We start from the raw sequence: 26,097 nt of genomic DNA on the forward strand, positions 1-26,097 counted from the left end.
GCGGTTGAGGGGGAAGGGGCGGGGCTTAGGCCCGCGCGGCCGCTCCTCGCGCCGAGGGACGGGGAAGGCCGTGCGCATGCGCGCACCTCCCGGCGAGCTGTGCGCGCGGCTCCGCCCTGCGGCGCGTTGGGGCCGGGCGGAGAAGATGGCGGCGGGGACGGGCAGTGAGTGCGGGGGGGCGGCGAGAGGGGCGGCGGGGAGCGGGCGGCGGCGGCGGAGGGAACGGGGGGGCGGCGGGAGGGGGCTGGGAGGGGGCGGGAGGGCGGCGCGGGGGTCGCTGAGGGGAGCTGAGGGGAGCTGAGGGGCGGGGGCGGGGCTAACGGATAGGGGCGGGGCCTAAAGTGAGGGGCGGGGCTAGATGTGGGCGTGGTAACGGGGTGGGCGTGGCCTCCGCCCCGCCGGCGGGGTGCGGAGCTGGGCTGTCTCCCCGCAGAGCACAAGCTGCTGGGCGCCGGCCCCACCGAGCCCTGGTCCATCCGCGAGAAGCTCTGCCTGGCCTCCTCCGTCATGCGCAGCGGCGACCAGAACTGGTAAGGGTCCGGGTACGGCAGCTCGGCCTCCCCGTGTTCTTGTTAGCAGCACAGGCGGAGGTGTTAACGGTGGAGGAGTCAGACACGTGGCTTGGAAATCTGCCTGTTTCTTTTGTAACTGCTGCACAGAACTGCATTAGTTAGAGCAAAGAGTGTGTGCATAAATCGGGAAGGTTGTGGTCCAGAAGTCCATTTATCAAAGCATCACTTTGCATCGCTGCCACACTCGTAGCTTTGTTTTGTTGCCTCACCAAACAAAAGTTTCTGTTTGTGGACATGTAACCACATCACCAGAAGCTGGAAAGTTGCTTTTCAAAGCAATAGAGGGAAGCTGTTGGTTTAGGAGCAGGCAGATATTTTTGAGCCCAAGGGCTATATTTGAACGATCCTTTAAAAAAAAAAAACTCCATCACGGCAACTCCACTGTGTTTATGGGGATTATTCTGTGATGAACGTCAGGGCAGGTCAGCGTATTTGCACAGCATGTTGGTTGGGTTAGGTTGGTTGGGTTAATGACTTGCCATGCATGACTCTCTTGCATCACGTGTGTGACTCTCCTGCAGGGTCTCAGTCAGCAGAGCCATCAAGCCTTTTGCAGAGCCAGGCCGCCCACCTGACTGGTTTTCCCAAAAGGTAAGATAATGGCAAGTGAATCTTGGAGAAAATGAATTCTAGATGGGATGTGTAAGACAGCTGCATAAGATGATGTTGAAGTTTTTTGTTGGTGTTAAAAAAAAAAAAAAAAGTTTGAAGAAATAGCAAAATCAATTTTTAAAGAAAATGTTCAAATCAGATTAAGTGGGCTGTGGATAAGGTTGGATAAGTTAAAGAAAAAGACAAGGATGATCAAAGACTTGAAAGCTTCCTTGTAAGGGAGCAGTAGGTAAGGTGGAACCTTTCAACAAAAGAAAGAGATGACTAATAAGAGAAACAACAGATGTCTGTACAGTCAGGAGTGGCATGGCAAGGATGAATGAGTCTTCATTGTTCAGTGCCATGTCCAATACAAGATGTAGAGGCTATTAAGTAAGACTTAACAGGAGGCAGGTTCAAAGCAAAACAGAAGAGGCTGTTCTGCACTAGGCACATAATCAAGTTGTGGAATTCTTTGTCATGGGGATTTGTGGATGCCCTTGTATTTTGGTGCGTCCAGCCGTTTGGTCAAGCATCTGGGATTTTTGTTACATAGTGACCAGGAAGAAATAAACAGAATCTATATATCTCTTTATATGTGCGTGTGTGTAGATATATATGTGTAACTATTATTATTATTTTAAATGTTGCTTACTGTTTTTTTTAGTTCTCTTAAGCTATGAACATAGTCTTGACATAATGCTACCTTCTCCACTGAAATACTTTTGGTTCATGTTCACAGACAGCTACAGTTTTCCTAATCATGTTTGCTTTCTTTGATTTCTGAATTGTTGCTTGGGAATGTCTGTTCTTTATCTTTGTTTTGAAGATCAGCTTGGACAGTGCTAGAGTAAAAGAGTGAATGTGTCTCCTCATTTTGACATACACTAAGTTATAGCTTTGGGGAAAACTGTGGAGAAGACTGTCTGATATGTTCATACAGCGTTAGACTTTTGAAAGAGGAGGTGCCCTGTAGGTTTTGTTGATCGGCATTTGCTGATTCTAATTCTTTGGTATCCTCTGACTTTTTTTTTGTTTCTTCTTAGCATTGTGCATCTCAGTATTCAGAGCTGTTGGAGACTACAGAGACCCCTAAGTAAGTACGAAGTCTGAAGCAAGTGTGGTCTGCAGTAGTTTTGAGTGGACCTGTCAGTTTCTACAGCAAATCACTTGATAGTGCTCTTCCCCAAGAGGAGTGAACAGGAATGATGAAATTTAATTGTGATAACTGGCTTGGGTGGACAATGGGATTGGGGTGGACAATGAGATTGGGGTATGGCAGATGTGGAAGGCTGGCTCGATGGGAAAAGCAGCTAGCAAGCAAGCTCAAAGTATTTCTTAGACCACACTTTCCATATTTCTTTATCTTGTCTCTTGTTTTGGAACTTTACGTCAAATGAAATTAAAGGCAGGGTATTTAAAAGTAGTGTTTATTTATGTTAGTGCTGAACGATCTTTAACAGTATAGGTGCAGGACAAAGGACATCGTAGAGTTACTGTGAAAAATACAGGTTTTATTGTGGCTCTGAAGCTGAATGATGGGTTTTTCAGGTTGAGAGTTGTAGTGGGCTTCCATCTTTGATCTATTCCTGAAGTCTTTAACATTTAGATACACTTTTCAGATCAGATTGTTGGAACACTGTGCTTTCCAGTATTATTTAAGGGAAATTGGAAGAGGGGGGTTGATTTTGTGTGTGTGTGTGGTATGAATGACAGGCAGCAGCCAGCTATGGAAGGAGAACTTGGGATTTCTGTTTAATGACTGTTTTGTTTTTCTCGTGTTCTATAGGAGAAAACGTGGTGAGAAAGGAGAGGTGGTGGAAACTGTGGAAGATGTTATTGTGCGGAAACTGACTGCGGAACGAGTTGAGGAGTTGAAGAAAATTATTAAAGAAACACAGGAGAAATACAGGTGTGTGGCAGAGGCATTAGCTGTGGCGTACCTGAGAGTCCTGTCTTGAAAAAGTGGCATAAGTGGAGCAATGTTTGGGGTAAAAATGCATGGAACAAGAGCTTCTCAGTGCATGCTGTTCAGTGATAAGTAGATAAGAAGATTTTCTGCTTACAGGCAACTCAAGAAGGATGCAGAGCTGATCCAGGCTGGACACATGGATAACAGACTGGAGGAGCTGTGCAATGAGATTATGATGTGGGTTATTTACTTATTTCCACGTTACGTTTTCTTCCGAGTTTGTAGTTCTCTGATGCTTTGTGTTAGGCTTTGTGTTTGTGTTACTTTTGCTCAATGCATTTTGAGCTGAGAGAGATAGGGCAGCTGGGCAGATGCTTTGGCCTCTGAGGGTTGTCCTAGTTAGACTGGGGGACACCAGCTTATGTGGAACATCTTTTGCAGCTCTTAGAAAGAGCTTGGTGATGGCTTGCAACATTGTGCTTGCCTCCTCCATTTTGATAATCATCTGGAACTGAAACTTCCTGCAAAGTGCATTATTCCCTGATTGGCCTCTGACTCTGCTTTCCTCTTCAAAGAAATGGAGCCTGGGTCCGCAGAGGCAGTTCATTGTTTGGAGATTAAGGGGTAGGGGCCAGTAAGCTGATTGTGGGGGAGAAGCTAAGGGACAATGGGACACTGTGTGACAGTTGGTTCTGTTTACAGAAAGAAAAAGATGGAGGAGGAGGAGGCAGAAGTCAAGAGGAAGGCTACAGATGCTGCTTATCAGGGTAAGCTGGAAATGTGCTTAGTCCTCCTCAAAGAGAGGTGCATATGTTTGTAAGATCACTTGGGAAATACTGCGTCTTGTTAAGACCTGTTCAGAAGGAATCCCTTTACCCTGGGGGCTGGAATGAAAGATCGTGTTCTCTTTAGAGCAAAATACAGGGGCTTCTGATAAGGAAACAAATTCTGTAGAAAAGGTGTCTGTAAGAGGAAGAAGGATTTGTTCTGAATGCTTCATCCATTTATTGTTTCTGGAGTGACTTGGTGAGCTAACTTACCAGTGATGGGATGTGGTGAATACCCAACTGCTAGGAAGATGTGAAATTAAAGTGTGTTACACCTTACTAGTACTATCTGTGAGCTGAGTGTAGTGTGATGTGGGAAATTCCTACAATATAAATTGTTTTCTTAGTGTTCTTTAGGACAAAGTCAGAGGTCTCAGGGACTGTCCAAGGTGGATGGAGTCGTGGAATCCCACTTTTTTTTCTGTTCTCTTCCAGCTCGTCAGGCCATTAAGAATCCGCCACGAAGATTAACGGGTGTGATGGTTCGCTCCCCTGCAGGTTCAACCTCTCCAGGGGGAGACTATGCTCTGGGAGATCTGTCTCAGCCTGCTGTGGATGAGGCCAGCCCGGGGGTAAGAATACTTCCCATGGTAAGAGGGGAAGAGCAGCTGGGGACACGAGCTCTGCATTCATCATGGAACAGCAGCCTGGGGAGAAGCCCCTGCCTTGTTTTGCAGACCTTTTGTTGTGGCAGTGCTGTAGTGTGGCTGATGTACAGTGCTGCTCGAGATACGTGTCCCCTTCCCTGTCTGTGACCATCAGGTGCCTGGATCAAAGGCTGTGTAGGGGCATCAGTGGGTTGGCCAGGAAGTCTGTGTGTGCCCGGGAAGTGGCACTGAAGGGCAGGGAAAGGGTAAAAGCAAATGCCTGGAGTAGGTGTAGCGAGTGAATGGAGAAGGTGGCTGTGGTGTGCTGGCTCAATGCTCTTGGGGGAAGGAGCAAGTGGGACTAGTCCGTGTGTTGGAGTGTGGCTTTGAACAGTGTGGTTTTTCTCTTTCTCAGGTCACTCCAGGGACATTGCCCAGCACCCCAGTTGCCTCCTTCATTGGAATCCCTGACACCCCTCCAGGCTCTGCTCCCCTGGATGCCCCCATGACCCCAGTCACTGATGATTCACCCCAGAAAAAGATGCTAGGACAAAAAGCAACTCCGCCTCCTTCCCCTCTGCTCTCAGAGCTGCTGAAGAAGGGCAGTCTCCTGCCCACAAGCCCCAGGCTGGTATGGAGCTCTCTGCTCATGTATGCAAGCACACAAACAATCTGCTCCAGACTCTCCCACTAAAAAAGGGGGAGCCGCAAAGGCTTCTTAAATACACAGTTCTGTGAGAATCTCAACAGAAGAGAAATATGAGAGATTTAGTAACCCTTGTGAAGCCACAGAGTTGGGACTCTTTCCTGACAGTAGTGTGGGTGCAGGGCTGCAGGTGTCAGTCAGCACATAGGACTGGCTCTCTCCAGTCACAAGGAGTTGGAATTGCAGGCTTTGCTAGAGGAAATGGCTCTCACTGCAGGTGCATGTTAGTAGGCATCATCCCAATTGGCCTCTGTGGAGGTGTTCTTGCTGAGTTCTCCTTTGGGCTCACAGTTCTTGTTTACATCCTGGCAGGGAGTTGTGTTTCAGTATTTGTAGTGTATCTTAGGATAGGGATAGGGAGTCCTTTAATAAAGTTTGTGAGCAATATTGAAGTGCTTCAGTCTTCTCCTCATTGCAAAATGGCTGTGATGACGAGTCATTTTGGCCCTTCTGGTGTTAGTGACTGTGGAAGTCTGAGAAGGGCAACCATCACTGACGTTGTTCAGAGCCCCGTTCTGAAAACTGCAGCCATCAGCCTGTGCACATTGGTTCCCTGTGTTAGTGTTCATCTGATGGAATAGGTGTATTGCTGTTGACCTTCTTTTAATAACTCATATTTGGGGTCTTCTCTGTTAGTTTGCGTAAATGCTCCATGGGTTCTGTGTTTGCAGGCTGCAATGTGAGATATGACATAACAAGAAAATGGCCGTGGAAGACTTTGGGCTTTCTTTGTATCGACAGGGCTGTTTTGTATCTGCTTCAGGGTCTGTCACGGGTGTACATTGTGACCTTGACAGAGTTACTCTCCGTCTTGCTGCTTCGGTTTCCCTCAGCTAAAAATAAAGGAAAATTCTTTGCTATTTTAGGCATAGAGACACTAACACTACTGGTATCTGTCACAGGTTGTAATGTCTTTGAACAGAGAAACTAAGGTAGAACAAATTTTCCATTGGGCTTAACTTAAAGGAAGTTTGCACCATAGCTGAATTGTGGCCTGAGAAGTTTCAGACTGTTGTCCACTTGCATAAGGGGCCTCAGGCAGGGACTAAAAGCACAGAAGAAATGCTGAGACAGTGAGTGATGGACAAATCCATGAAGGAGCATATCTGGCAGAGAATCACTGATGTGGTTGTATCTCCAGGAACTTCAGTTGTGTCTTCCTTTGGCAGGTTGGTGAAAACGAAATGGCAGTGGCTTCTGGTCACATGAACAGCTCGGGAGTCCTGCTGGAGGTAGGAAGCGTCCTCCCAGTGCTGCACAGTGGGGAAATGCAGTCGGCACCTGGTGCTGTCCCTGCATCTCCTGCTGCTTCAGGTAACTCCCAAGGACTCTCCCTGTACAGTTCTCCCCTCAGAAGTACTCGAGGCTTTAGCAATTTTACACTTATGTGCCATAATTTCACAGACTGCTGTATGAATTCTCTTTGGAGAGAGATGAAGGATATCTACCCTGGCTAGTTTGGGGGCTTCTTTATGAATTCTATTGCTATTTCTGTACCCCTGTCCCTTTTCCCTTTCTTTTTCCTAAGAAGACTCTAATTCTCACAGGAGAAAGAAAAGTGCCTTGATCTAAAATGACTGAAACAGATTGGATTTGGCCCTGGTCCATCCAGTCCAGTTTTCTGGGTTTGACACTGGCTAATACCAGGCATTTCGGTGCCTAGTTGACAGGGAGCTGGAGCAAATTGGGTCTACTGTCTAATTCTTAATCTGCCTAAATTTCAGTTCCCTGTGAACCTGAAGACCTCATTTGTTTTACCTCCACTTTAGCTCAGGGGTGTGTTGAGGATTAGACTGCAGTAGGTTGTGAGTTTTGGGGCAAGTTCCCTAGGTGGGGTGAGAGGAACAATGCAGGAGTCTCTGCACTGAACCTTCTCTGAACATCCTGCCTAAGATGAAGTTTCTCCTCAGCTCACAATAAAAAGGGGTTAGTCATGTTGTCTCCAAAGGAGGTTTTACACTATTCATTCACATATAATTCTAAATGAATAATCTCACCTTCCTTACGCATCTCTGTTCTTTAAGACCAGTTATTTTGGTCCAGATGGTTCAGTAAATTCAGACTGGAAGGTACGGCTGGGTGGCAACCTCTGATAGAAAAGGCAGTCTCCAGGAAAGACCTGCAAAGAGATTCCTTCTGCTCCCTTCCACCCCTGTCATGATTGTTTGTCTTGGCTTACTTTGTGTGGCTCTCTCAGCACTGGTTTCCAGATTTCCTGTAATTACATTGGAATGAGCCTTTGGGAGGGTATCTCTCTGCATGTGTGGCTTAGCCTGTCTGGCCCTTACGTTGGGCACTGTCCCAGAGCCTGCATGATCCTGTCTGAGACTGCACACCCCAAAGAGTCACGCATTTTTGGTGCAGGTTCTCCGTATAGCTTTTGGGAACGTTTCTAGGTACCTTTCCCAGAGGAAGCCAACAGACATTGAAGAGCCCAGCGCTGGCTTTGTGGACGTCGGTGTTGGCTGCTTCTTGCTCATGTGCTTTTCCCTTCTACTCTCTGTTAGGTGCTCCTACGCTTTCCCGGCTTTTAGAAGCTGGTCCTGCGCAGTTCACCTCACCTCTTGCTTCCTTCTCCGCTGTTGCCAGCGAACCTCCAGCTAAGCTCCTGCCACCCCCAGTAGAGCCTGTGTCGCAGGCAACAATTGTCATGATGCCCACGCTGTCAGCACCATCCGTTGTGCCACCAGCTGCAGCTCCAGAAAGCGTAGCCACAGGTGCGTTCCTGAACTACGCACTCACAGGTCATGCACTGCTGGAAAACAGAACTTCCCTTGGGCTCAGCACCCAGGAAGCTCTAAGCTGGCGTTTTATCACCTCAGACTCACCATCCTTTCTGAAAGAACATTTACAGCTGAGTTCTCGAGTAAACAGATGGTGAAGATGGGATTTAAATGGGATTTGCTGGGTGGGGGTGCTAGTGGTGTGTTTGCTGGATTGTGATTCAAGGGCTGATTCAAGGCCTGGAGTCTCACTTTGTCTCTACCGTGGGAAAGCAAACACGTCACCCATAGTTGTCTTTCATTTTTCTAAGTCATGCTGTTGTGGGTGGAGCTGGGATGCCTGCAGTTGGTGCTTGGTCTTAACCACTGTGGTATTTGCTTATGATTGTCGTGCTCATCCTTGCGCAGTGAGCCAGCCCGAAGCCTGTGTTTCCATGGAGGCAGTGTCTGATTCCCATACAGTGACGGTGTCCATGGACAGCAGCGAAATATCCATGATCATTGACTCCATCAAGAAAGAGTGCCTGGGTTCTGCAGCCGGCAGCACTGCAGGCTCTTCCAAAGATCACTGCATGGATGGGAAAGAAGACCTGGATTTGGCTGAGAAGATGGATATTGCAGTGTCCTATACAGGGGAAGAGCTGGACTTTGATACTGTTGGAAATATCATAGCCATCATTGAGGACAAGGTAAAAAGGCAAAATAGAGGGCCAGTAGCTTTTGCTCCTCATCAAGTTAGATTATTCTCAAGTGATTACTGCTTGCCAATGTAGTAAGTTTAAACGAGGAAGAAATAACTATTGCAAATTGCTCATTTTCACAATCCTTGCCCAGGTCAATAGGAAATGACTATATGACACCCCCGCTGGTAGTCTGCCGTGACTAGCCTGGTGCTTCACTCACAATACAGAAAGAAATTCCTTCCTCATGTTGGGTAGGGTTTGGGTCACAGACCTGGCAGACAAGTGAGCGCTGCTTGCAGCGTGCTTTCCATGAGTGCCAAGTTTCTAAAACTGAAACTCCACAGGGAGTGATGGGAGTCTGGCTGCTAAAGGTGATTTTGTAAAGCCAGTACACCAAGTTTTCTACAGTTGACTTGTTACTAAATAACACTGATTCTTTTTTAATCCCTCTTTCTGACCTTGGCCTGCACTTCTGTTTGTTTTGACAATAAAGGTAGACGACAACCCCGAAGTCCTGGATGCAGCGGTTGTTGAAGCTGCTCTGTCTTCTTTTTGCGAAGATACTGATGACCCACAGGCCCTGCCTGGCCCATGGGAACACCCAATTCGTCAGGAGCACGAGAAACAGGCCCAGATACCCCAAGTGTCTGTGACTGTGAAGCAGGAAAGACTGGAATGTGAGGAGCCAGAGGCAAAGGGAATTCGAGAGCTAATGGGCATTGGAGAGCTGGGATCAGAAATAAAGACAGAACCTGCAGAGCAGGAGCAGAATCAGCTGGGCGCTGAGGAAACCATACCGGCAACTGCAAGAGTGACAGAAACACCAGAGCTTAGGAGTCAAGAGATAGAAGAGGATCAAAGAGCAGCTGTGGCAGCAGGAGAGAGTGCTGAAATTGAGATAGAATCGACCAAGGGAGAAGACGCGATGCACAGCACGGTGAAGACAGAGGTATGTGAGCAGAGGCTGCCTGGAACTGGTGTGGGGAAGGAAAGGAGCAGTTGTGGCAGGCAGGAAAGTTTAGAGAAAGGGTGACTGCTGGGCTGAAGGTGACCCTTCCATGAATGTGGCTGGCTGTTTCCTTGGGAGTCATGCTGCTGATCTGTTCGATCTGCAGGGAAGCTCTCTGCTTCAGGCAGTGCCTTTCTGTATCTCCCACCACCCATGTGCAGAATTGCTGTTGGGAAGGTGCTCAGTGAGCTTCATTGCCTTGAGTTAGGTTAGGGTGAGTGAGATGTGCCCACACCTTCACTGAAGTAAGCTGACACAAACATCTAGATTTGTGCATTTCTCTTCCCTCCAGACCCCACCTGATGATGATTCATCCCCTCCACAAGTCCCAAATGTGAGTGAAGACTCCTCACAGGCTGATGTTCAGCACAAATTTGAGCTGTCAGGTAACTTAATTCAGCTAGGAAATCTTTTACATGCAACATTATTAGCTGGATAGATGTCAGTGATCTGGTTCAGGTGTTTTGGGGAGGAGGGAGAAAACAAGATATGTGTAGGAATAGTGGTAATTACTGCAGGACAGTAGGCTTTGGTACAGGAGCTTTTGTAGGAAAGACTGCTTTGGAGAATCATAACCTTTTTGCTTTTCTTCCTTCCACAGACTCAATGAAGGAGGAAGCCCGAGCCCTGTTTAGGAGCCAGATGAAGGTAATTCTGAATTGGCTGTACTCATCCTGTGTACTTTGGGGTTCATTCTTGCTTTCTGGCTCCTATCCACTGAAAATCAAAGCCTGCTTCAGCTTTCTGCAATGGGAAGTCGTCAGTGTGAGGTCGGGAGCTAAAGGGGAGATTGCTTCAGGCCCTGTTCAGCTGGGTGTCAGTGTTTCTGTGTTTATGTTAGGGTGGTGGGAGGCAGGGCAGGATAGTGACCAGAATTTTCTGCACGTGCCTATAGATGAGGTTGTCAGTAGCTGTAGTAAAAAAGTTACTTTTCTTTCTGAACTCTAATTTCTCTGGACACTCTGAGTTGCTGCTGTAGTCGGCTGCATAGACTCATGAACTCTTTGTTTCAGGATGGGCAGGGTGAAGAGGATGATGAGGATGGTGCCAGTGAGGCTGCCAGTCTGGAGGAGCCCAAAGAAGAAGATCAGGGTGAGGGATACCTGTCAGAGATGGATAACGAACCCCCTGTGAGTGAGAGCGACGATGGCTTCAGTGTCCATAACGCACCTTTACAGTCGCACACGCTAGCCGACTCCATCCCCAGCAGCCCGGCCTCCTCGCAATTGTGAGTATCCATGAAACTCTGTCATGCAGATGCAAATCCCAGGCTGCTTTGTGGAGGGAACATAGGATTCTCATTTCTGTTTTGCTGACTGAGTGGGTCCACAGAGGGAATTTGATTTGTCTGGCACTAGATTCTCCTTACTCACAAGTGCAGTGTGCAGACAGTGCACTCGTGAGTAAGATTCCTTTTTTTATTTCTGTCTCTGGCAGGGGTTAGTGTAGGTACAGCAAAGGCAAAATAAACTAAGGTTTTTCTGCTTCAAGGCAGTAAGTATGGAGACTTACGATTGATGTCTTTTTTCTCAGCTCAGTGTGCAGTGAGGATCAGGAAGCAATACAGGCCCAGAAGATCTGGAAGAAAGCTATCATGCTAGTTTGGAGAGCAGCAGCTAATCACAGGTGAGTTTGATGTCTTGAGAATTGGCAGAAGGAAGTAAATAATCCCAGACAAGCCTGTACTCTCCCATCTCTGAGGCTTACCTGGCTTGTTACGGGGAGATGACGAATCAAATTGTTACTGATAGCGGACAAACATGACAGCATGAGACAAATATTTGAGGATTGTTCCTTTATCAGCAAGGATAGGGCATTCAGTAGATTCTTTCTCTCTGCAGGTATGCTAATGTCTTCCTCCAGCCTGTGACTGATGATATAGCACCAGGCTACCACAGTATTGTGCAAAGGTGAGTCTCAGCAGTCTCGTGTCATTAGATCTCTGGTATGTTTGTGTAGGAATTTCTGGCAGGAAGGTCCAGTCTTCATCTGTAATTCAAACTGCAAGACTTGGAAAATACTTTTCTTCTGGCATCTTGCAGTCAGAAACAGATTTCCCTAAGAAAAGAGTCATCTTCAGATCTTCAGTAATAGACACAAGTCTTTACCCAGCCCTGTCCTTGGATGAAGTAAGCTGACTTGCACAGAACATTTTTTGTCAGTAAGGTAGTATGTGACTATCATCAGGTTCTCAGTTTTTGTCTGGGAGTAGAGTTTAATCTTTGAGACTCCAAAAACTTTGATGAGCTCTTTTACTGTCTCAGACAGTGGACTTTTCTGGGAGAGCTAACAGAACCCACTGGTAGCCTCAGAAATCTCTGTAAACAATTCAATGGCTGCAGCTCTAGTTCTCTGTTATCTCCCTCAGTGACGCCTGGAGAAGACAAATGTCTCTCAAGGCATCTGTTATGTACTGTCACCATTTATGGTAACTGCTGGACAGCTTGTGTCTCCTGATATAAGGCCTTGGAACTCAGGAACACAGCCTATGTGGGGGAGAAGATATTCTGCCAATTAAATAGATTGTCTAATTAGACCTGTCACAGACCCAAGGCTGCTTGCAAATGACAGGGGAAGGAGGTAGGTATGTCTGTTGCTATGCTGAATGCATTTCTTTCGTAGGCCAATGGATTTATCTACAATCAAAAAGAACATTGAGAATGGGCTGATACGAACCACAGCTGAGTTCCAGCGTGATATTATGCTGATGTTTCAAAATGCAGTTATGTACAACAGCTCAGACCATGATGTGTACCACATGGCTGTGGAGATGCAGCGAGATGTCCTGGAGCAGATCCAGGTAAAGTACTGAGCTGAGACAGGAGCAGTACAGAACAGAGCATCTGCCTTGGTCCGCAGGTGTAGGAAACACTTCTGGATATAAGACCACACTTTCACTCACAGGGTCTTTGAATGAAGTAGTCCCATTTCTCCTGCATCTCTCTTGTGCTAGGTGTTTGTGGTGAGCTGATTGTGGATAGGTTAAAATTACACAGTAAAATGTCAGTTAGGTTCAGCCCAGACCAATTTCAAATCTAATTTCCTTCAGGGGATGTAGATATGCTTAGGCCAGCAAGAAGCAGGGCGTGGTTCAGGAACAGAAACAAGCAACAAGATCAGTGAATGACAGGGGACGCGATTGCTTCTTTTGGTGGCTCTGCTGGCTTAAAGTGTATATGAAACTAGCCTGTGAATATGATTTAAAATTTCTTACGGAGTGGAATGTCCCAACAGCCAGGGCTAACACAGTTTGCAGTGGATTTTTATAGTCCCTCCAGACTTGTGGCTTCTGAGGTAAATGGGGGAACTTACTCTGAGCAGCAAACAAGGAACTGAAACTGCCTCTGACCCAATCATTCCCAGCCCTGTGGTTTTTGATAGTTAAGTGACAAGCACTAACTGAGCTTGTTTTGCTTGAGAATCTTAACAGAGTGTGGTTTTCCTGCAGCAATTTCTGGCCACGCAACTGATCATGCAAACATCAGAGTCAGGGATCAGTGCAAAGAGCCTGCGTGGGCGAGACTCCACTCGCAAGCAAGATGCTTCGGAGAAGGTGAGAAAGCTGCACCCTGCAGAAGGGCAGTTGGTATCTTTTGGAGAGTTTTGAGATACTGCATGAAGTTCCCATAAAAAAAGATGTGCAGAATGGTTTTTTTGAGATGAAAATAGCTTCAACATCTTCATGTGAACAAACAGTATTTTTCTTTAAATGTGTCCACTGACTAGATTTCAGCTCTGGAGCTGTGTGTCATCCCAGAGGCAGGTTAATAATCATGAGTTACTCCTGTAACCCCTATGTTTGTTCCCTGATTTTAAAAACAAGTATATCAAAACTGTAGGGAAATGAGTAGACTATCAGAAGAAGTGGGATATGGCAGGAAGGTGAAAATGTAGAGGTCTGGAAGACCAGCCTCTGCCGTGTTCTTCACTTCCAAGTCAAGTTCCTAGAACCAGGGAATTACTCCAGTCTGGTTTGCTGTTTAAAACACACCATGGAACCTTTGACTTCCACACTGATCTGAACTCATAGCAGTATAGATTTTTTTTTTTCTTCTGTAAAGATGCATCCATGATTACATGACCTCACATGCTCTCAGCTGGCATACATAACATTGTAACAGCAAGGGCTGCCTGCTTCTTTCTAGTGGCGAGCATGGCTGATTGCACAGCGCAGCAATTGTTTGGTAGTCCAGGCATTGCTATGGTTGAGGAGGGAATATCCCTTTCCTAGCATTCTTACTCTCGCCATATCCCTCTTTTGTGCATTTATATGTTCCTGCTGCATAAAACTGAAGCCGTGCAGGAAGGGGAATGGGGCAGATGTTTCGCTATGCTCGTGTGTGGGCTTATTGCTTCTATGTGGTGTGTGCATTTCCCTATCTGATGAGTGCTTCTGTTTTGGCCTTTTAACAGGACAGTGTCCCAATGGGCTCTCCTGCCTTCCTTCTCTCTCTCTTTGTAAGTATTGAAAGGCGCTAGCAAGTACTGCTGGCAGCGTGCTCTGCTCCTTGTCTGGGTGATCACTGCACTGTCACAGCATCCTTAGCGTCGCAGCAGTGTGTGTTTAACATAGGGGCTGTACAACCATGATCACTAGAGAAGAAACATCTTAGTCCCTTCCTCTCAGCGTGGGTGAGTGGGTGGGGCTTCAGTCTTTCTTCTGGTTCCAAGCGTTCTTGTTTTGTCATCTGCCTGTGCTTTTTTCCACAACTGCTCTCCTGCTTTCTTTCCATGTAAGTGGGAAGACACGCCGAGTGGTGCAGTGCTGTAGTTCTGACATCTCTCATGCTTACACAGCTGCCCCTTCTTCACATTCAAGACAGTGCAAAGGGTCTGGGGAAAGTGAGGAATCAGCTGTGTACTCCTTTATCATTCATGGTCCAGAAAGCAAATAAGATACTCCGCAGAAATACCTTGCTCTGTGCCTCTGGTAATCTGGAAGTGTTTGGAAAGTATTCCCTCTGGGAAACCCCAAGTCGTTGAGTTGCGGGGAGGAGAGAGGGGAGGAAGATGGAGAGTTTTTTTTTTTCTCTCGCATATATCTAAAGACAGAGGAGTACTCCGGGAGAGTCAGCATGTCAGCCAGAGGGAGAGGGCAGCGGATCAAAGGAAGCTCTCAGCTCGCCTTCTACTCATGGAAAGGAGCTGTGCGGAGAAGCTAGGGAGCTAGTGCCAGGGTCACTCAACTGGAGGAGCACTTCCCGTAGGGATCAGCAGCTAATAAGGTAGGTTAGTCAGCAGTTTCCTCTTTCCATCTTAAGAGCCAAGCTAGAAATTGTCACTTAGGAGAAAGCCTGCCGTGTGCAGGCTCCAAAAGCACCTGTCTGGGTGAGAGCCTTGTTGCCTGTCTCTCCTGACTGCCAGCAATGCACAGAGATGCTGCAAATCCCAGCACCTGTGCTGTGTCCAGAGTGAACTTTAGGTAGGTCTGCAGACAGGCCTCCCCAGGCCTTCCTGTCAGAGCTTCCCTTTCTTCTGTTCAGAAGGCATGAAAAGTATTATCATTAGATGCACAATTCCTTACCACTGTGCTGGAGGAAGTGTTTTGTGTTTAGGGTTGCATAACTCATTTCTGTTAATGCCAGTCCTTTTGTTTGCCTTGTGACTAGGATGGAGGCACCAGAGGGCGTCGCTGTGCCATCGAGGCAGACATGAAGATGAAGAAATGACGCTGCAGACAGATAAGAAAACCCAGCACCTGGCATCCGGAGCTGGAGTGCAAGCAAGATGCTGTTAAAGCTGTTGGAGGAGGAAGAAAAGCTGCAGGTCTATTTCTGGGACCTGTTCCACCTTCTTGGCTTGACACTCTGGGAAGCAATTTCTCATCAGAATGTGTAACCCAAAGAAACTTCCTCGGAGGGGAAGACTAGCCCCCCTGCCTGTTCTAGGGCAGTCGTCTTGGGCTTCATCAGTGTTCTGGTGTTAGCTAGCAACTGGTGGCTCGTATGTACTGTAATGTGAAGTGTACAGATTTTTACTAGTGATGTGTAAATGTGTATGTATATTAAAGTCTGGGGAAAAACGAACCCGGTGTACGGTGTGCAGTGTACTGAGCACCACAGCTCTCTGCGGGGAGGAACCCTACTCGTGTACAAGTGTGCATACACGCCTTGAACACCCACAAATTCAACTCGCTTCCAGTTACCCGCTGGAGCACACAAGCACTGCAGGTCTTTGACATCAGAGACAGTGCATGAATCATTAGGGTGCTGCACAGTGCTTGGATGGAGGGGAAGGCTCCCTCTCTGAGTGTGTGTGTAAGGATACGGCAGTGCTGTTATGAAACAGGACATCCTAACCACGGAAAGTCCTACAGTCTCGCTGGAGCTTTCCTTAAGAGACCATTGTACTGAATGTACCACATTCCCCAGAGATTTGAAAGGGGTAAGTGAATTAGGGTGAAAATCTGATTCCAGCTGCTGTAGGAATGATCATATCTGGTTTTACAGCAGAAGTTTTGAACCGGCTCTCTTGGATGGATGTTAACAGTTCATTTCCTCAGCAACCTGGATGACTAAATTCCTCTGAAAACTTCCAAGTTACCTATTTTTTTTCCTGCTAATATGACCTGTGAACTTGTGCATTTTCTGCCTGTGTACCCTTCCATGAGAAAAGAACAAAAAAGCACAGTCTTTCATGATACCTGAAGCAGCTGGGAGTTGTCTACACCTTTTCTTGTGCAGCATGCACAGGGCTCAGTGTTCTGTCACACCAGTTGCAAGAAACAGTCATTGCAATTACTACAGAGGGATTGTTACCTTATCTAGTAAGAGCTGTTGGTTTTCATAAGTTTAGTGTTGAAGGTTGTGGTGCCCACTGCGTTGCATTCTATGTTTGGTAAAGGTAAGGTGTATTTCCACCAAGAATCACTTTGTATTTAATGCTAGAAATGTGGAGTCTTTGGGTTTGCTTACTGTTCAAATGTCTTTCGCTGCTGAACTTGGAAACAAATTTCTGATTTGAATTTTTATGGGCCTCAGTCTACAGAAATTACAGGTTGTTAAGCTCATGGCACAAAAATTTCCAGGGTTCTTTGCTTTCTGGTATTTTGTGGACTCGTTGAAGTTGGAAAGGATCTCTGAGAATCAGCTCGTCCAACCTGCTGCCCTACGCGTGGCCAGCTTGGAAGGCAGATCAGCTTGCTTAGGGTCTTGTCTAGTCAAGTTTTGAAAATCTGCAGGGATGGAGATTTCATAACCTTTCTGGACAACTTCTTTCAGTGCTTACCACCCTCACAGGGTAAACATTTACGTTATAGCCAGTCTGAATTTCCTTCGGTGCAACTTGTCACCACCACCTCCTTTCACTGCTGGCCACTAAGAGCCTTGGTGTAACACCTCTGTGTGTTTGTGTTGAACAATTGAAGTTGCATCATGTGGGAGGACCTCTATCGTGCTCCCCTAGTAGATTGTTTTCTTATGGAAAGTATTGCTGTTCGTTCCTGCCCTTGGTTTCTTCTCTGAACAAGGTATTTTTTCCCTCAAAGAGCCTTTTCTCTTGCCCCGTGACATGTCACTAGCCTGTAATAATGTTATTTAAGATCTTCAAAAATATAAGGTACTGCTTTCCTCTTCAGAGCCCTGTTGCCTCTTTCCAAACTCACCATCTCACTTCTCCAGCTCCTAATTCCATTCTTTGTGATATTTTGTACTAATCTGTCTAGTTCAGAGCTCGGGCTTACTGTGCTGCATCTCCCACCGTACACCTTTTCACAGACAGAAATAACAATTGCCCCTCTGTGCTTCTTGTGCTGTGGCTGATGTAAATGACAGGTTACACAGCAGAGGTTTGGTCATGTTATGTTTAAGCCTCTTAGGGACTCATGAGTGAATGCCAAGTAGTTCCAAGGCTTACTGCCTCCCTTAAACTGCTCTAAAACCTCCCCTGTTGACACTTTAATTGCAGACAGTCCCTCGGACCCGTCCCAAGAGAAAGTCTCTCCGACTTTGCTGTCCTCCTCTGTGGCAGCTGCTGGTAATGATGATTAATTTGGTTTTTCCAACTGGCCCTGTTTTCCCCTGAGATGTTTGGCACTGGTGGTGCGTCATCCCCACTGATCAGCTGGCAGCTCGCTGCTTCTGATGTTTTTGACGAGGTTTGTTGTTGTTACTTGCTTTTATGTCTTTAGCAAATTGATCTTTTTTTTTTCTTTTTTTTTTTTTGCCTACTTCATTGTGGATTCTACATTTCATTTGCCGAAGTTCGGGCTTTTATCATTTTCCTTGTTTTGACATGTAAATTCCTTTTAAAGGCTGTCGCCTTTCTTTCTAACAGCTTTTTCTTGTATCAGCAGGAGTGGTGCGGTATCTGATCTCTGCAAAGTGAACTAAAACTTTCCCATTTGATAATGATTCCCTGTTGGCAACTTACGTAAAGTCTGCAAGGAAGATCTTAATTAAAAGTTAAATTGAGTCCCTTCTCATCCCTTATTTTTCGTACAGAATCAATGTGGAACGAAGCAGGCTGTAATTACTTCACCCAGCCCACTTGTCTTACAGTATTTCTGCTGCTCTGCTCTCTGACATCTCGAGCCTTCCAGGACTTAGTAAAACCGAACGTGAGGTCAAAGCCCCTTTTAATCGGTGCTTATGCCCACGTTAGTAGGCCTCCTGACTTGAAAATGCTGATCCCTCTGCGCTGGAGTACAGAAAGATGATCACAGGCGATGGGATTACCCTAGCCTAAGGCTTTTGCTCCTCCGCTGAGCTGCGGTGACCGGTTGTGCGTGTGCAACCAGCTCTGCTGATTGTGCAGCGAGTGCTCTAGGCACGGTTACTCCTCCGATGGGATCAGTCTGCCCGACTCCTTTAGCTGGAAGCCCAGAGCAGGCAGCTTTATCTCCTGCCTCATCAAATTTCACTCGCTTCCGCTAAAGTTAACTTTGGAAGAGGCTGTAGAAGGGAGGCCTGCGAGGTCCTGGCTCTCCTTGGATGTTTATAAAAGAAGCAAACGAGTTTTCCCATCCCAACGCCGGCCGATTCTTTATTACTCCCAGGTAGGCACCGCAGGCTGTGTTTGCTGCCGTGGTGGCAGTCCTGAGAAGGCAAAGGGAAGTCAGTGAGAAATGCGTTTGTTCAAAGCCCTGGAAAAATGAGGTTGTACGTAATTAACTGAAAACTCGAAAGTCATTTTTAATGAATGCACAGAACTCTCTGTAGGTGCAGCAGGCAGCTCAGTAGCAAGATGCAGATTTTTCTAACAGCCTTTTGCTGTTGTTATGGTGATCCTGCAAGCAATTCCCCAGACTTTAGAGGAATTGTAGGGGACTCGTGCAGCCGAAGAGACTTAGGCTGACAAGCAGAGGTGAAAGGAGTGGCTTCTTCCATCTTAAGAGAACGCCAACTCTTATTTTCTGAGGTGTGTGCAGAGCTGTCCCCTGTGAGCCTGTGTCTGGGCATCACTGCAGTGCTCCTGGCTCAGGCACACAAGGCACCACCACCCAGTTAAATTACCTCTGTCGCTTCCAAACCAGGTTTCTGTAGTGTCTGTAAGAAGTTGTTTCCAATGTACCAGCAATAGGGACAGCAAAGGGAATCTCAGTGAGCTGCCCTTGGTGTCACAGGTTATCCACAGCTGTCAGCAGCTCCTGGCCCCAGCATGATGTGGTTTCGAGCTTGCTGCTCGCTGCCTTCAGCACCTAACGGTGCCATCAGACACAGACACAGGCTCCAAACCAGCACAGTATCCCCTGAGCGGGGAACCCACTGTGCTGCCAGGCAAGGGGTGAGCAAGGGGAAAGCACTGGAAAATGGAAATTTGGTTGCCCTGAAATGGGAGTTGGTGTGGCTGCACAGCTACAGCTCTGCCCTGTGCTGTGAATTTTGGGCTCAGGAGCAGGCTGCTCGCCTCACAGAGCTCTTGCTGTGTTTTGGCTCTCTGAGCAGGTCAGGAGATGAACTGGGCTTTGCGGTTCTGGAGCAGGGTACGAAGAAATTGCTGTGTCTCTGTGTTTGTTTGCAGATGGGCCGTTCCTGGCTGTGGTGCGGGTCTGAGACGGAGTCTCCCAGCGACTCAGAGAAGAACAGCGACTTCCAGTCAGTTCTCAGCTGGGATTCCAGCTTGGATCTGGAACTGGGGAGCTGGAGGAACACCGAAGAGGCCGCCTTGGGGAAGCTGGAGGAGAGCAGCCAAGAGGCAGACTACAGGCTGAAGTTCAGTGATCCTCTCTGGGAGGATGATAGCGAAGACTACCCAAAAGGAGAGAGGCAATGCGAAGATGAAAGTCTTCTCCAGTTCTTCTCAGAGGTAGGGCTGCGTGGATGACAGGAAAGTGGGCTGCATAGCTTAGGCCTTCCTGAAATACTAGTTTCAGTGCCTCCACCATCCTGACACACAGAAATATTCTGGGGGAGGTGTAGATGCCCTGAGTTAACTTGCTCTCTGTTCCAAGCCTAGCCCTTGCTCCCATTTAAAGCTGGCACTGCAGCCAGGCAGCTGCTTTGCCAAAACACGGCTCACCCTAAAGCACAGAGATGTCAGCGAACTGACACTTGTAATAACAACACAGGGCTTCATCAGAAGATTTTGCAAGGATTCCTAAAAATGGAAAGGCGTTCGTGAGTGAAAGCAAAAATAGCACTTGTGCTGCTTATTTATTCTTTCTTTTGCCTTCACAATTCGAAGCAGTGTATCTCTGTGTCGCAGGTAACCCAGTTGATGGAACCTCTCCGCATTAGCTGCACAGATTCAGCTCAGACTCCATGGGATTATTCTGGCTCTGGAAAGCAGGGTGATGGGGAAGATGTAAGATGCCAGGAAAAGACCGCAGGGGCAGTAGTCTCAAGAGCAGAGGAAAGTCATCTGCATGGCCTGGCAGAAGACGAGGAAGAACACCTCCTGGGAAAAGAGGTAGGGGAGAGGTGGTCCTAGGAGAGCCTCCGGTGAGAGATGAGAGGCAGTAAAGGAAATCAGCTCTAGACGAGATGGGGAAGTCCCACGTTGCAGCTGGGGAGATGGGGACACAGGGGAGGAGACATCAGGGAGGGGAATGCAAAAGAAGTACATGAGGGGAAGGATGGATGTTTGTTATGTATGGATATGAATCTTTATGAACAGGAAGCTCGTTACAGATCAAACCCTCAGATGTGAGTTGGAGGCATTGCTCCTTGGCAGCACAAAGGTGACTCATGAGAGCTGGCAGCCTGCTCTCAGGTTTAAGGCAAGACTGGAATACTTGGTTTGTTCTAATTGCTGTGTTATGCAGCACGCAGCTTGGCTGGTTTCAGGCCCACGTGGATGCAATAGCAGTAACCATCTGCCCCTGGAGACCGTCATGTCTTGGAAGCAGGCGCTGTTTAGCCTGGGATTGTGCTAGTCCTGTGTCTGGGGGGTGCTGGGCTCCCACCAGCCTGCGAGGTGGTGCTGGGAGGGGCTGTAACACCACAGCAGTGGAAGGACAGCGCCCAGTTTTTCAGTCCTGCACTCACATTTGTTGCTTTGCAAACTTAGACACTGGAGACAGAAATGACTTTCAGGGTTCTCGCAGCAGGGTTATTCCCAGCAGTTCCCTCGTGGTCTGCCAAGTGGTCAAAGCCATACCCAGCGCAGTGTCTGTGATCCTGCTGGAGAGTCTGCTCCATGCTTCAGATCTGCTGAGGAATTCTCAGATGTCCCTGTACATAATCCCACTTCTGACCTCCAGAATGCTTCTCTCCCTGCACCTCCCCCTCCGTTTTGTTAGTAAATCACTGCACCAACAGCACCACTCTCCTTCCTGGTTGAGTCTATTCTCTGTCATATTCATGTGGGAGTTTTTGAGGAAACAGTCCTGTTGTACTCTTGGGGATCCTGTTTTCTGTGTCTTGAGGTTTAACAAGCCTGAGGCAGTCTTACCTCAGATCCTGATTGCCCTCTGTACATCCATGACTCTTCCCAGAAAAGAAACCAGACACACCTCTGGGCACCAGTCAGCTCCGCAATGTTTGTGTTTGCCAGAGGTGGTTGTGAGCCAGGAGATCAAACCCAGCTGGTACTGGAGCCCTGGCCAGCACAAGAAAGATCTGAATAAGGTCAAGCATCATCCTCCAGAGTAATAGAAAGAACTAGCTCCCATTTGGGACTGGATGCAGTCAGGGGACGTGCAGCAGGCTGGTTTCTGTGTGTAGGACTGAGGTGACAGGCTGCCATTTTAGCCATATCTCCATTTTCCTCTCTGTTCTTCAGGCCAAGACTCAAGAGGCACCTGGAGATCAAGCTTTAGGTGAGCCACGTGCACAGGAGGGTCATCAGGCCCAGGACCCAGATGATAGTGATGGCACCTCTGCAGACCCTGTGCCGGGCACCACAAGTCCTGCCAACATGCAGCTGTAAGTGGTTCAGTCTGCTCTCTGTCAAGCGCAGAACTGTTGTTTTCCGTGTCTCACAAGTTTATAGCACAGGTCAGCTCCAGGAAGGTGATATGTCCAAAGAGAACAGGAGGGAGGGAGGTAACTTGTGCTATCTCGGTGGGTCTGCCAGCATTTTGGGATCCCGAAAAGGATCTCAGGGCTGTACCCACCTGGATGTGGTAGGTGCCTACAGAAGTGCTCCCTCCTCCTTTGGCTCGAGCATGACGATGTGGCACTACATTCCTTCTGCAGGATGCAGCTGAGCTGGGATAACCCCGTGCAGCATTCACACTTCAAAAGGACCGTCCTGTCCATCTGGAAGATGATAGCCAGTCACAGGTACGTGGGGCACGGGGTTGGATTAGCATTGTCCTGAGTGCCACCTCCCGTGTCACCAGGCCTTGTGCTTCCCTCCACGACGCCCACCCCAGGCAGGCATGGCTCTCCGTGGCTTTGCTTCTGGCTGTCCTCTCAGGAGGAACAGCTGGGTGCTGTAAAATCAGAGAGAACACTGCATATTTATTTCCTCTGCAGAACGTGCCAAAGCCCAAATGGTGCTTCCTACACAGCTGGCAGGGCCAGCTTCAGCAAGGGCTCAGCCTCCTCCCCTGCCTGGCTGTGCCAGCCACCCGGCACGGGGAGTTGCCAACAGGCTGTGCCCCTTGTGGCAAGCAGGGAGAGGCCAGCACTAGCCCGTGCTGCGGTGTTGTCTTTGGCCCTCTGCTCAGAAGCAGACAGAGATCTTTGTGCTTGTCCTTGTAGGTACAGCGGCCCATTCCTGAAAGCAGTGTCAGAGAAACAAGCCCCGGGATACAGGGATGTGGTGAAGAGGTGAGTTTGCGGAAGAGCCATTCACTGCTTCATTTCTCTCTGTTTCTGTCTTCTCTGGCACCCAGCACTCGGAACAGGAAAGACAGGTTAAGGTCAGCCTCTGGTTTCCAAAGCACCACTGGGACCGTCTCCTTCCTCCTGTTCCACAGAGTTCAGCTGTCATCGCCTTCTCCCACTGACTTATTTTATTAAAACTCCCTCCGGGTGATCAGGACCTGGAGGTGGCAGCGCCCGTGGGGCTGACACGCGTTGTGCCTGCCCTTTGCTGGCCTTGCACAGACAGTCTGCAGCTGTAACCCCTGCCTGAGCTTGGGGGATTCAGCCTCTGCAGCCCAGCAGTCTGTTATCCCCACGCTGGAGACGTGTGCCTCTGTCAATGTTCTCCCTTCTTCCAGTGTTCATTCCCCAGATGTTTTACTCTCAGTGGAGAAGTGGGTCATAAGAATATTTCCCAGATAGATTAAGGGCATTTTTCAGAGCTGAATCATATTCTATTCTGGTCACAGTTGTCCTCTCTGCAGCCATTCATTTTCTCATTCTGTCAAAATAAGGGAAGTAATATTTATTCTCCTTCATGTTCCCCTTATCAGCACTGCTATTTTTGCTAGTGGCACCATTTGATTTTAAGGGGCTTTAATAGATACCTATTTTAGTAACTTTTCTTTCTCCACTCAGACCTGGGCTGACTCCACCAAGACTAATTACTAGAACCGCTCTGCTTGCCTTCTCTGGAGCTCAACTTCATATTTTTTTTAGAAGCGACTGCTAATGGCCTGCCAATTTGGTTGGGTGGCAAGCGTCAGATTGGCTGAACTTACTTTTGTCTGCCTTAGAAGAACATTTCTCGCTCCCCCTCTTTGTCCCGAGCAATAATATTGATTGAAAATAGCCGTGCTTTCAGGGCCACGCCGAAATGAGGACAAGCACGTTCGTGCAGAGCCTGGCTCTGGCTTCCGTTTAATTTCCCTGCTGTGTGTCCTCTACAGGCCCATGGATTTAACCAGCATAAAGCGAAACCTGTCCAAGGGGCACATCCAGTCCATGGCCCAGTTCCAGTGCAGCCTGATGCTCATGTTCCAGAACGCGGTGATGTACAACAGCTGCAACCACCACGTGCACCGCATGGCCCTGGAGATGCAGCGGGAGGTGCTGGAGCAGATGCAGATGCTGGGTGAAGCCCTCCTGTGCTCGGAGGACAGGCTGCGGCTGGGCCGGAGGTGACGGGGCACTGGGGGCACTGGGAGCACTGGGGACACTGGGAGCACTGGGGTTGCTGGGCGCACTGAGGGTGTTGGGAGCACTCAGGGAGCACTAGGAACACTGGAGGTGCTGGGAGCACTGGGGGCACTGTGAGAGTGCTGGGAGCACTGGGGACACTGGGAGTACTGGAGGCACTGGGGGCCATGCCCTGAGGAGCACTGGGAGTTCTGGGGGGGGGTACTGGGAGCACTGGGGGGCACTGGGAGCACTGGGGGCCCTGCCCCAAAGAGTACTGGAGGCACTGGGAGCACTGGGAGCTCTACTAGTAGTGGGGACACTGGGAGCACTGAGGGAACTTGGGGGGTATTAGGAGCACTGGGGCAGCACTGGGAGAACTTGGGGGGTACTGGGAGCACTGGGGGAGCACTGTGGGGACTGGGGGGCACTGGGAGCACTGAGGGCCCTGCCCCGAAGAGTGCTGGGAGCACTGAGAGTTCTGGAGTACTGGGGGCACTGGGGCAGCACTGGGGGCACTGGGGGAACTTTGTGGGTACTGTGAGCACTGGGGGAGCACTGGGACTCCTTGGGGGCCCTGCCCCGAGGAGCACTGGGAGCACTGGAGGCACTGGGAGCTGTAGCAGTACTGGGGGCACTGGGAGCACTGGGGGAGCACTGGTCTGACGGGGGACCGAGCGTGGCTCGCCATTGGCCGGGACGGTGGGCGGGCTCAGGCAGGGCGGGCTCCCATTGGCTGCCGCTCAGCCCGCGGCGGCCGGGCCGCGCGTGCCCCGGAAGCGGAAGCGGCCGGCGGCAGCGCGCGGCCATGGCGCGGGAGAAGGAGGTGGAGGCGGCGGAGGCGGCCCCGGAGCTGTCGTACCGGGAGCAGCTCGGGCACCTCAACCCCATCGCGCAGCCGCTCGCCTCCCGCAAGCTGACGCGGAAGCTCTACAAGTGCATTAGGAAAGGTCGGGCTGGGGCTGGGGGGCAGGCACCGGGGGAACCGGGGGGGCCTCGGGCTGTGGCCTAGGGCCTGGGGCCGGGCCGGTTGGCGCAGCCCCCTGAGGCGTTGCCTCTCTTGCAGCGGCCAAGCAGAAGCAGATCCGCCGCGGCGTGAAGGAGGTGCAGAAATTCATCAACAAGGGCGAGAAGGGGTAAGTGGAGGAGCCCCGGCCCCGCTGCCCAGGCGCGGCCCCGGCCCCTGACGCGTGTTTTCCCCTTCAGGATCGCGGTGCTGGCCGGCGACACGCAGCCCATCGATGTGTACTGCCACATCCCCATCATGTGCGAGGACAGGAACCTCCCGTATGCGTACGTCCCCTCCAAATCGGTAAGGACAGGTGGCTGCGCAGCCCGGAGGCGCCAACCGCTGTGACACCAAGCCTGGTGGGCTGCAGCCAGCAGGAGCCATCCTGGGGAGGCTCCACGGTGGTGTCTGAGTGAAGCACCCAGTGCTTGTGCCGTGCTGGGACACAAGAGGAACAGACGGTGACAGCTCAGGTGTAGGAGGGGCTCGCTGCAGGAGCGTTTGTCCTGGTAGAGCTCTTGCAGCAGCACCAGAGCTCTCCAGAACAGGGCTGGGACAGATTTCTTCCTTTTAGTTCTGAGCTGGGAACTGGATGCTCCTGGAAATGAGTTGGTGGCCAAGATGTGGCAGCGAAGAGATGTCCGTCCCTGCTCAGACTAGAACTTAGGGGTGGGCAGGGGCTTTGGGGTTTCCCTGCTGTGGGCAAGGAGCAGTGTATGTGAGAGCTGCCAGGCATTCACAGCACGCATCCCTGCAGCATTTGGGCTAGAAGAGATGAGCTGGGAGAAGGGTTCCCATGCCCAGCCCACGCAAAGAGTGCTTGGATGTTTGGGGGGTGGCAGGGACGCCTTCCCTGTGCCTCACTGGGCATGGGGGGTGTTGGGGCTCCCCCCCAGCAGGCTGCCCTCCTCCCCACTGCCCCACTCTGCCCCTACAGGACCTGGGAGCTGCGGCCGGCTCGAAGCGCCCCACCTGTGTCATCCTGATCAAGCCCCACGAGGAGTACCAGGAGGCCTACGATGAGTGCCTGGAGGACGTGGAGGCGCTGCCCCTGCCGCTGTGACCCACAGCAGCTGGGGGGTGGGGGAACGGGATGGGACACGGGG

The 26,097-nt window shown here is 49.5% G+C and overlaps 3 protein-coding genes across 6 annotated transcripts; all 3 read left to right on the forward strand.

The window, feature by feature from the left end:
* Positions 1-103: 103 nt before the first annotated feature.
* On the forward strand, positions 104-15,630 carry BRD8 (bromodomain containing 8). Of its 4 annotated transcripts, XR_014318457.1 has the most exons (23): positions 104-164; positions 434-530; positions 1,094-1,163; positions 2,210-2,259; positions 2,953-3,075; positions 3,232-3,312; positions 3,778-3,842; positions 4,338-4,474; positions 4,905-5,120; positions 6,365-6,509; positions 7,703-7,912; positions 8,327-8,607; positions 9,095-9,550; positions 9,903-9,996; positions 10,212-10,258; positions 10,624-10,838; positions 11,144-11,236; positions 11,452-11,520; positions 12,233-12,410; positions 13,059-13,163; positions 14,024-14,068; positions 14,659-14,835; positions 15,220-15,630. XR_014318457.1 is itself a non-coding variant. In XM_082771490.1 (22 exons), the coding sequence occupies exons 1-22, from the start codon at positions 146-148 to the stop codon at positions 15,277-15,279; spliced, it is 2,856 nt and encodes a 951-aa protein (XP_082627616.1). In that variant the 5' UTR covers positions 104-145; the 3' UTR covers positions 15,280-15,630. The 4 variants fall into 4 exon arrangements, 2 of the variants coding, with proteins under 2 accessions (XP_082627616.1, XP_082627617.1); XR_014318458.1 differs by lacking the exon at positions 7,703-7,912; XM_082771490.1 differs by lacking the exon at positions 14,659-14,835.
* A 3,940-nt stretch (positions 15,631-19,570) lies between these two features.
* Positions 19,571-24,035, forward strand: LOC309883707 (bromodomain-containing protein 8-like; the record flags this gene model as incomplete). Its single annotated transcript, XM_082771996.1, has 6 exons — positions 19,571-19,855; positions 20,255-20,458; positions 21,773-21,915; positions 22,189-22,275; positions 22,699-22,767; positions 23,754-24,035. The coding sequence occupies 6 exons, from the start codon at positions 19,571-19,573 to the stop codon at positions 23,986-23,988; spliced, it is 1,023 nt and encodes a 340-aa protein (XP_082628122.1). The 3' UTR covers positions 23,989-24,035.
* Positions 24,036-24,766: 731 nt separating this feature from the next.
* NHP2 (NHP2 ribonucleoprotein) lies at positions 24,767-26,086 on the forward strand. Its single transcript, XM_082771271.1, has 4 exons — positions 24,767-24,932; positions 25,049-25,118; positions 25,189-25,294; positions 25,929-26,086. The coding sequence occupies exons 1-4, from the start codon at positions 24,791-24,793 to the stop codon at positions 26,052-26,054; spliced, it is 444 nt and encodes a 147-aa protein (XP_082627397.1). The 5' UTR covers positions 24,767-24,790; the 3' UTR covers positions 26,055-26,086.
* Positions 26,087-26,097: the final 11 nt, after the last annotated feature.

Source organism: Aythya marila (assembly GCF_965140915.1).
Source record: "Aythya marila genome assembly, chromosome: 14".
Classification (NCBI taxonomy): Eukaryota; Metazoa; Chordata; class Aves; order Anseriformes; family Anatidae; genus Aythya; species Aythya marila.

Bases quoted from the DNA above. Each gene is read 5' to 3' on its own strand.
- BRD8 (XM_082771490.1), top strand. The intron at 531-1,093 runs GTAAGGGTCCGG...ACTCTCCTGCAG, and splicing joins CGCAGCGGCGACCAGAACTG to GGTCTCAGTCAGCAGAGCCA. The intron at 4,475-4,904 runs GTAAGAATACTT...TCTCTTTCTCAG, and splicing joins TGGATGAGGCCAGCCCGGGG to GTCACTCCAGGGACATTGCC.
- NHP2 (XM_082771271.1), top strand. From the start codon at position 24,791: ATGGCGCGGGAGAAGGAGGTGGAGGCGGCGGAGGCGGCCCCGGAGCTG. The intron at 24,933-25,048 runs GTCGGGCTGGGG...CCTCTCTTGCAG, and splicing joins CTACAAGTGCATTAGGAAAG to CGGCCAAGCAGAAGCAGATC. The intron at 25,119-25,188 runs GTAAGTGGAGGA...TTTCCCCTTCAG, and splicing joins ATCAACAAGGGCGAGAAGGG to GATCGCGGTGCTGGCCGGCG.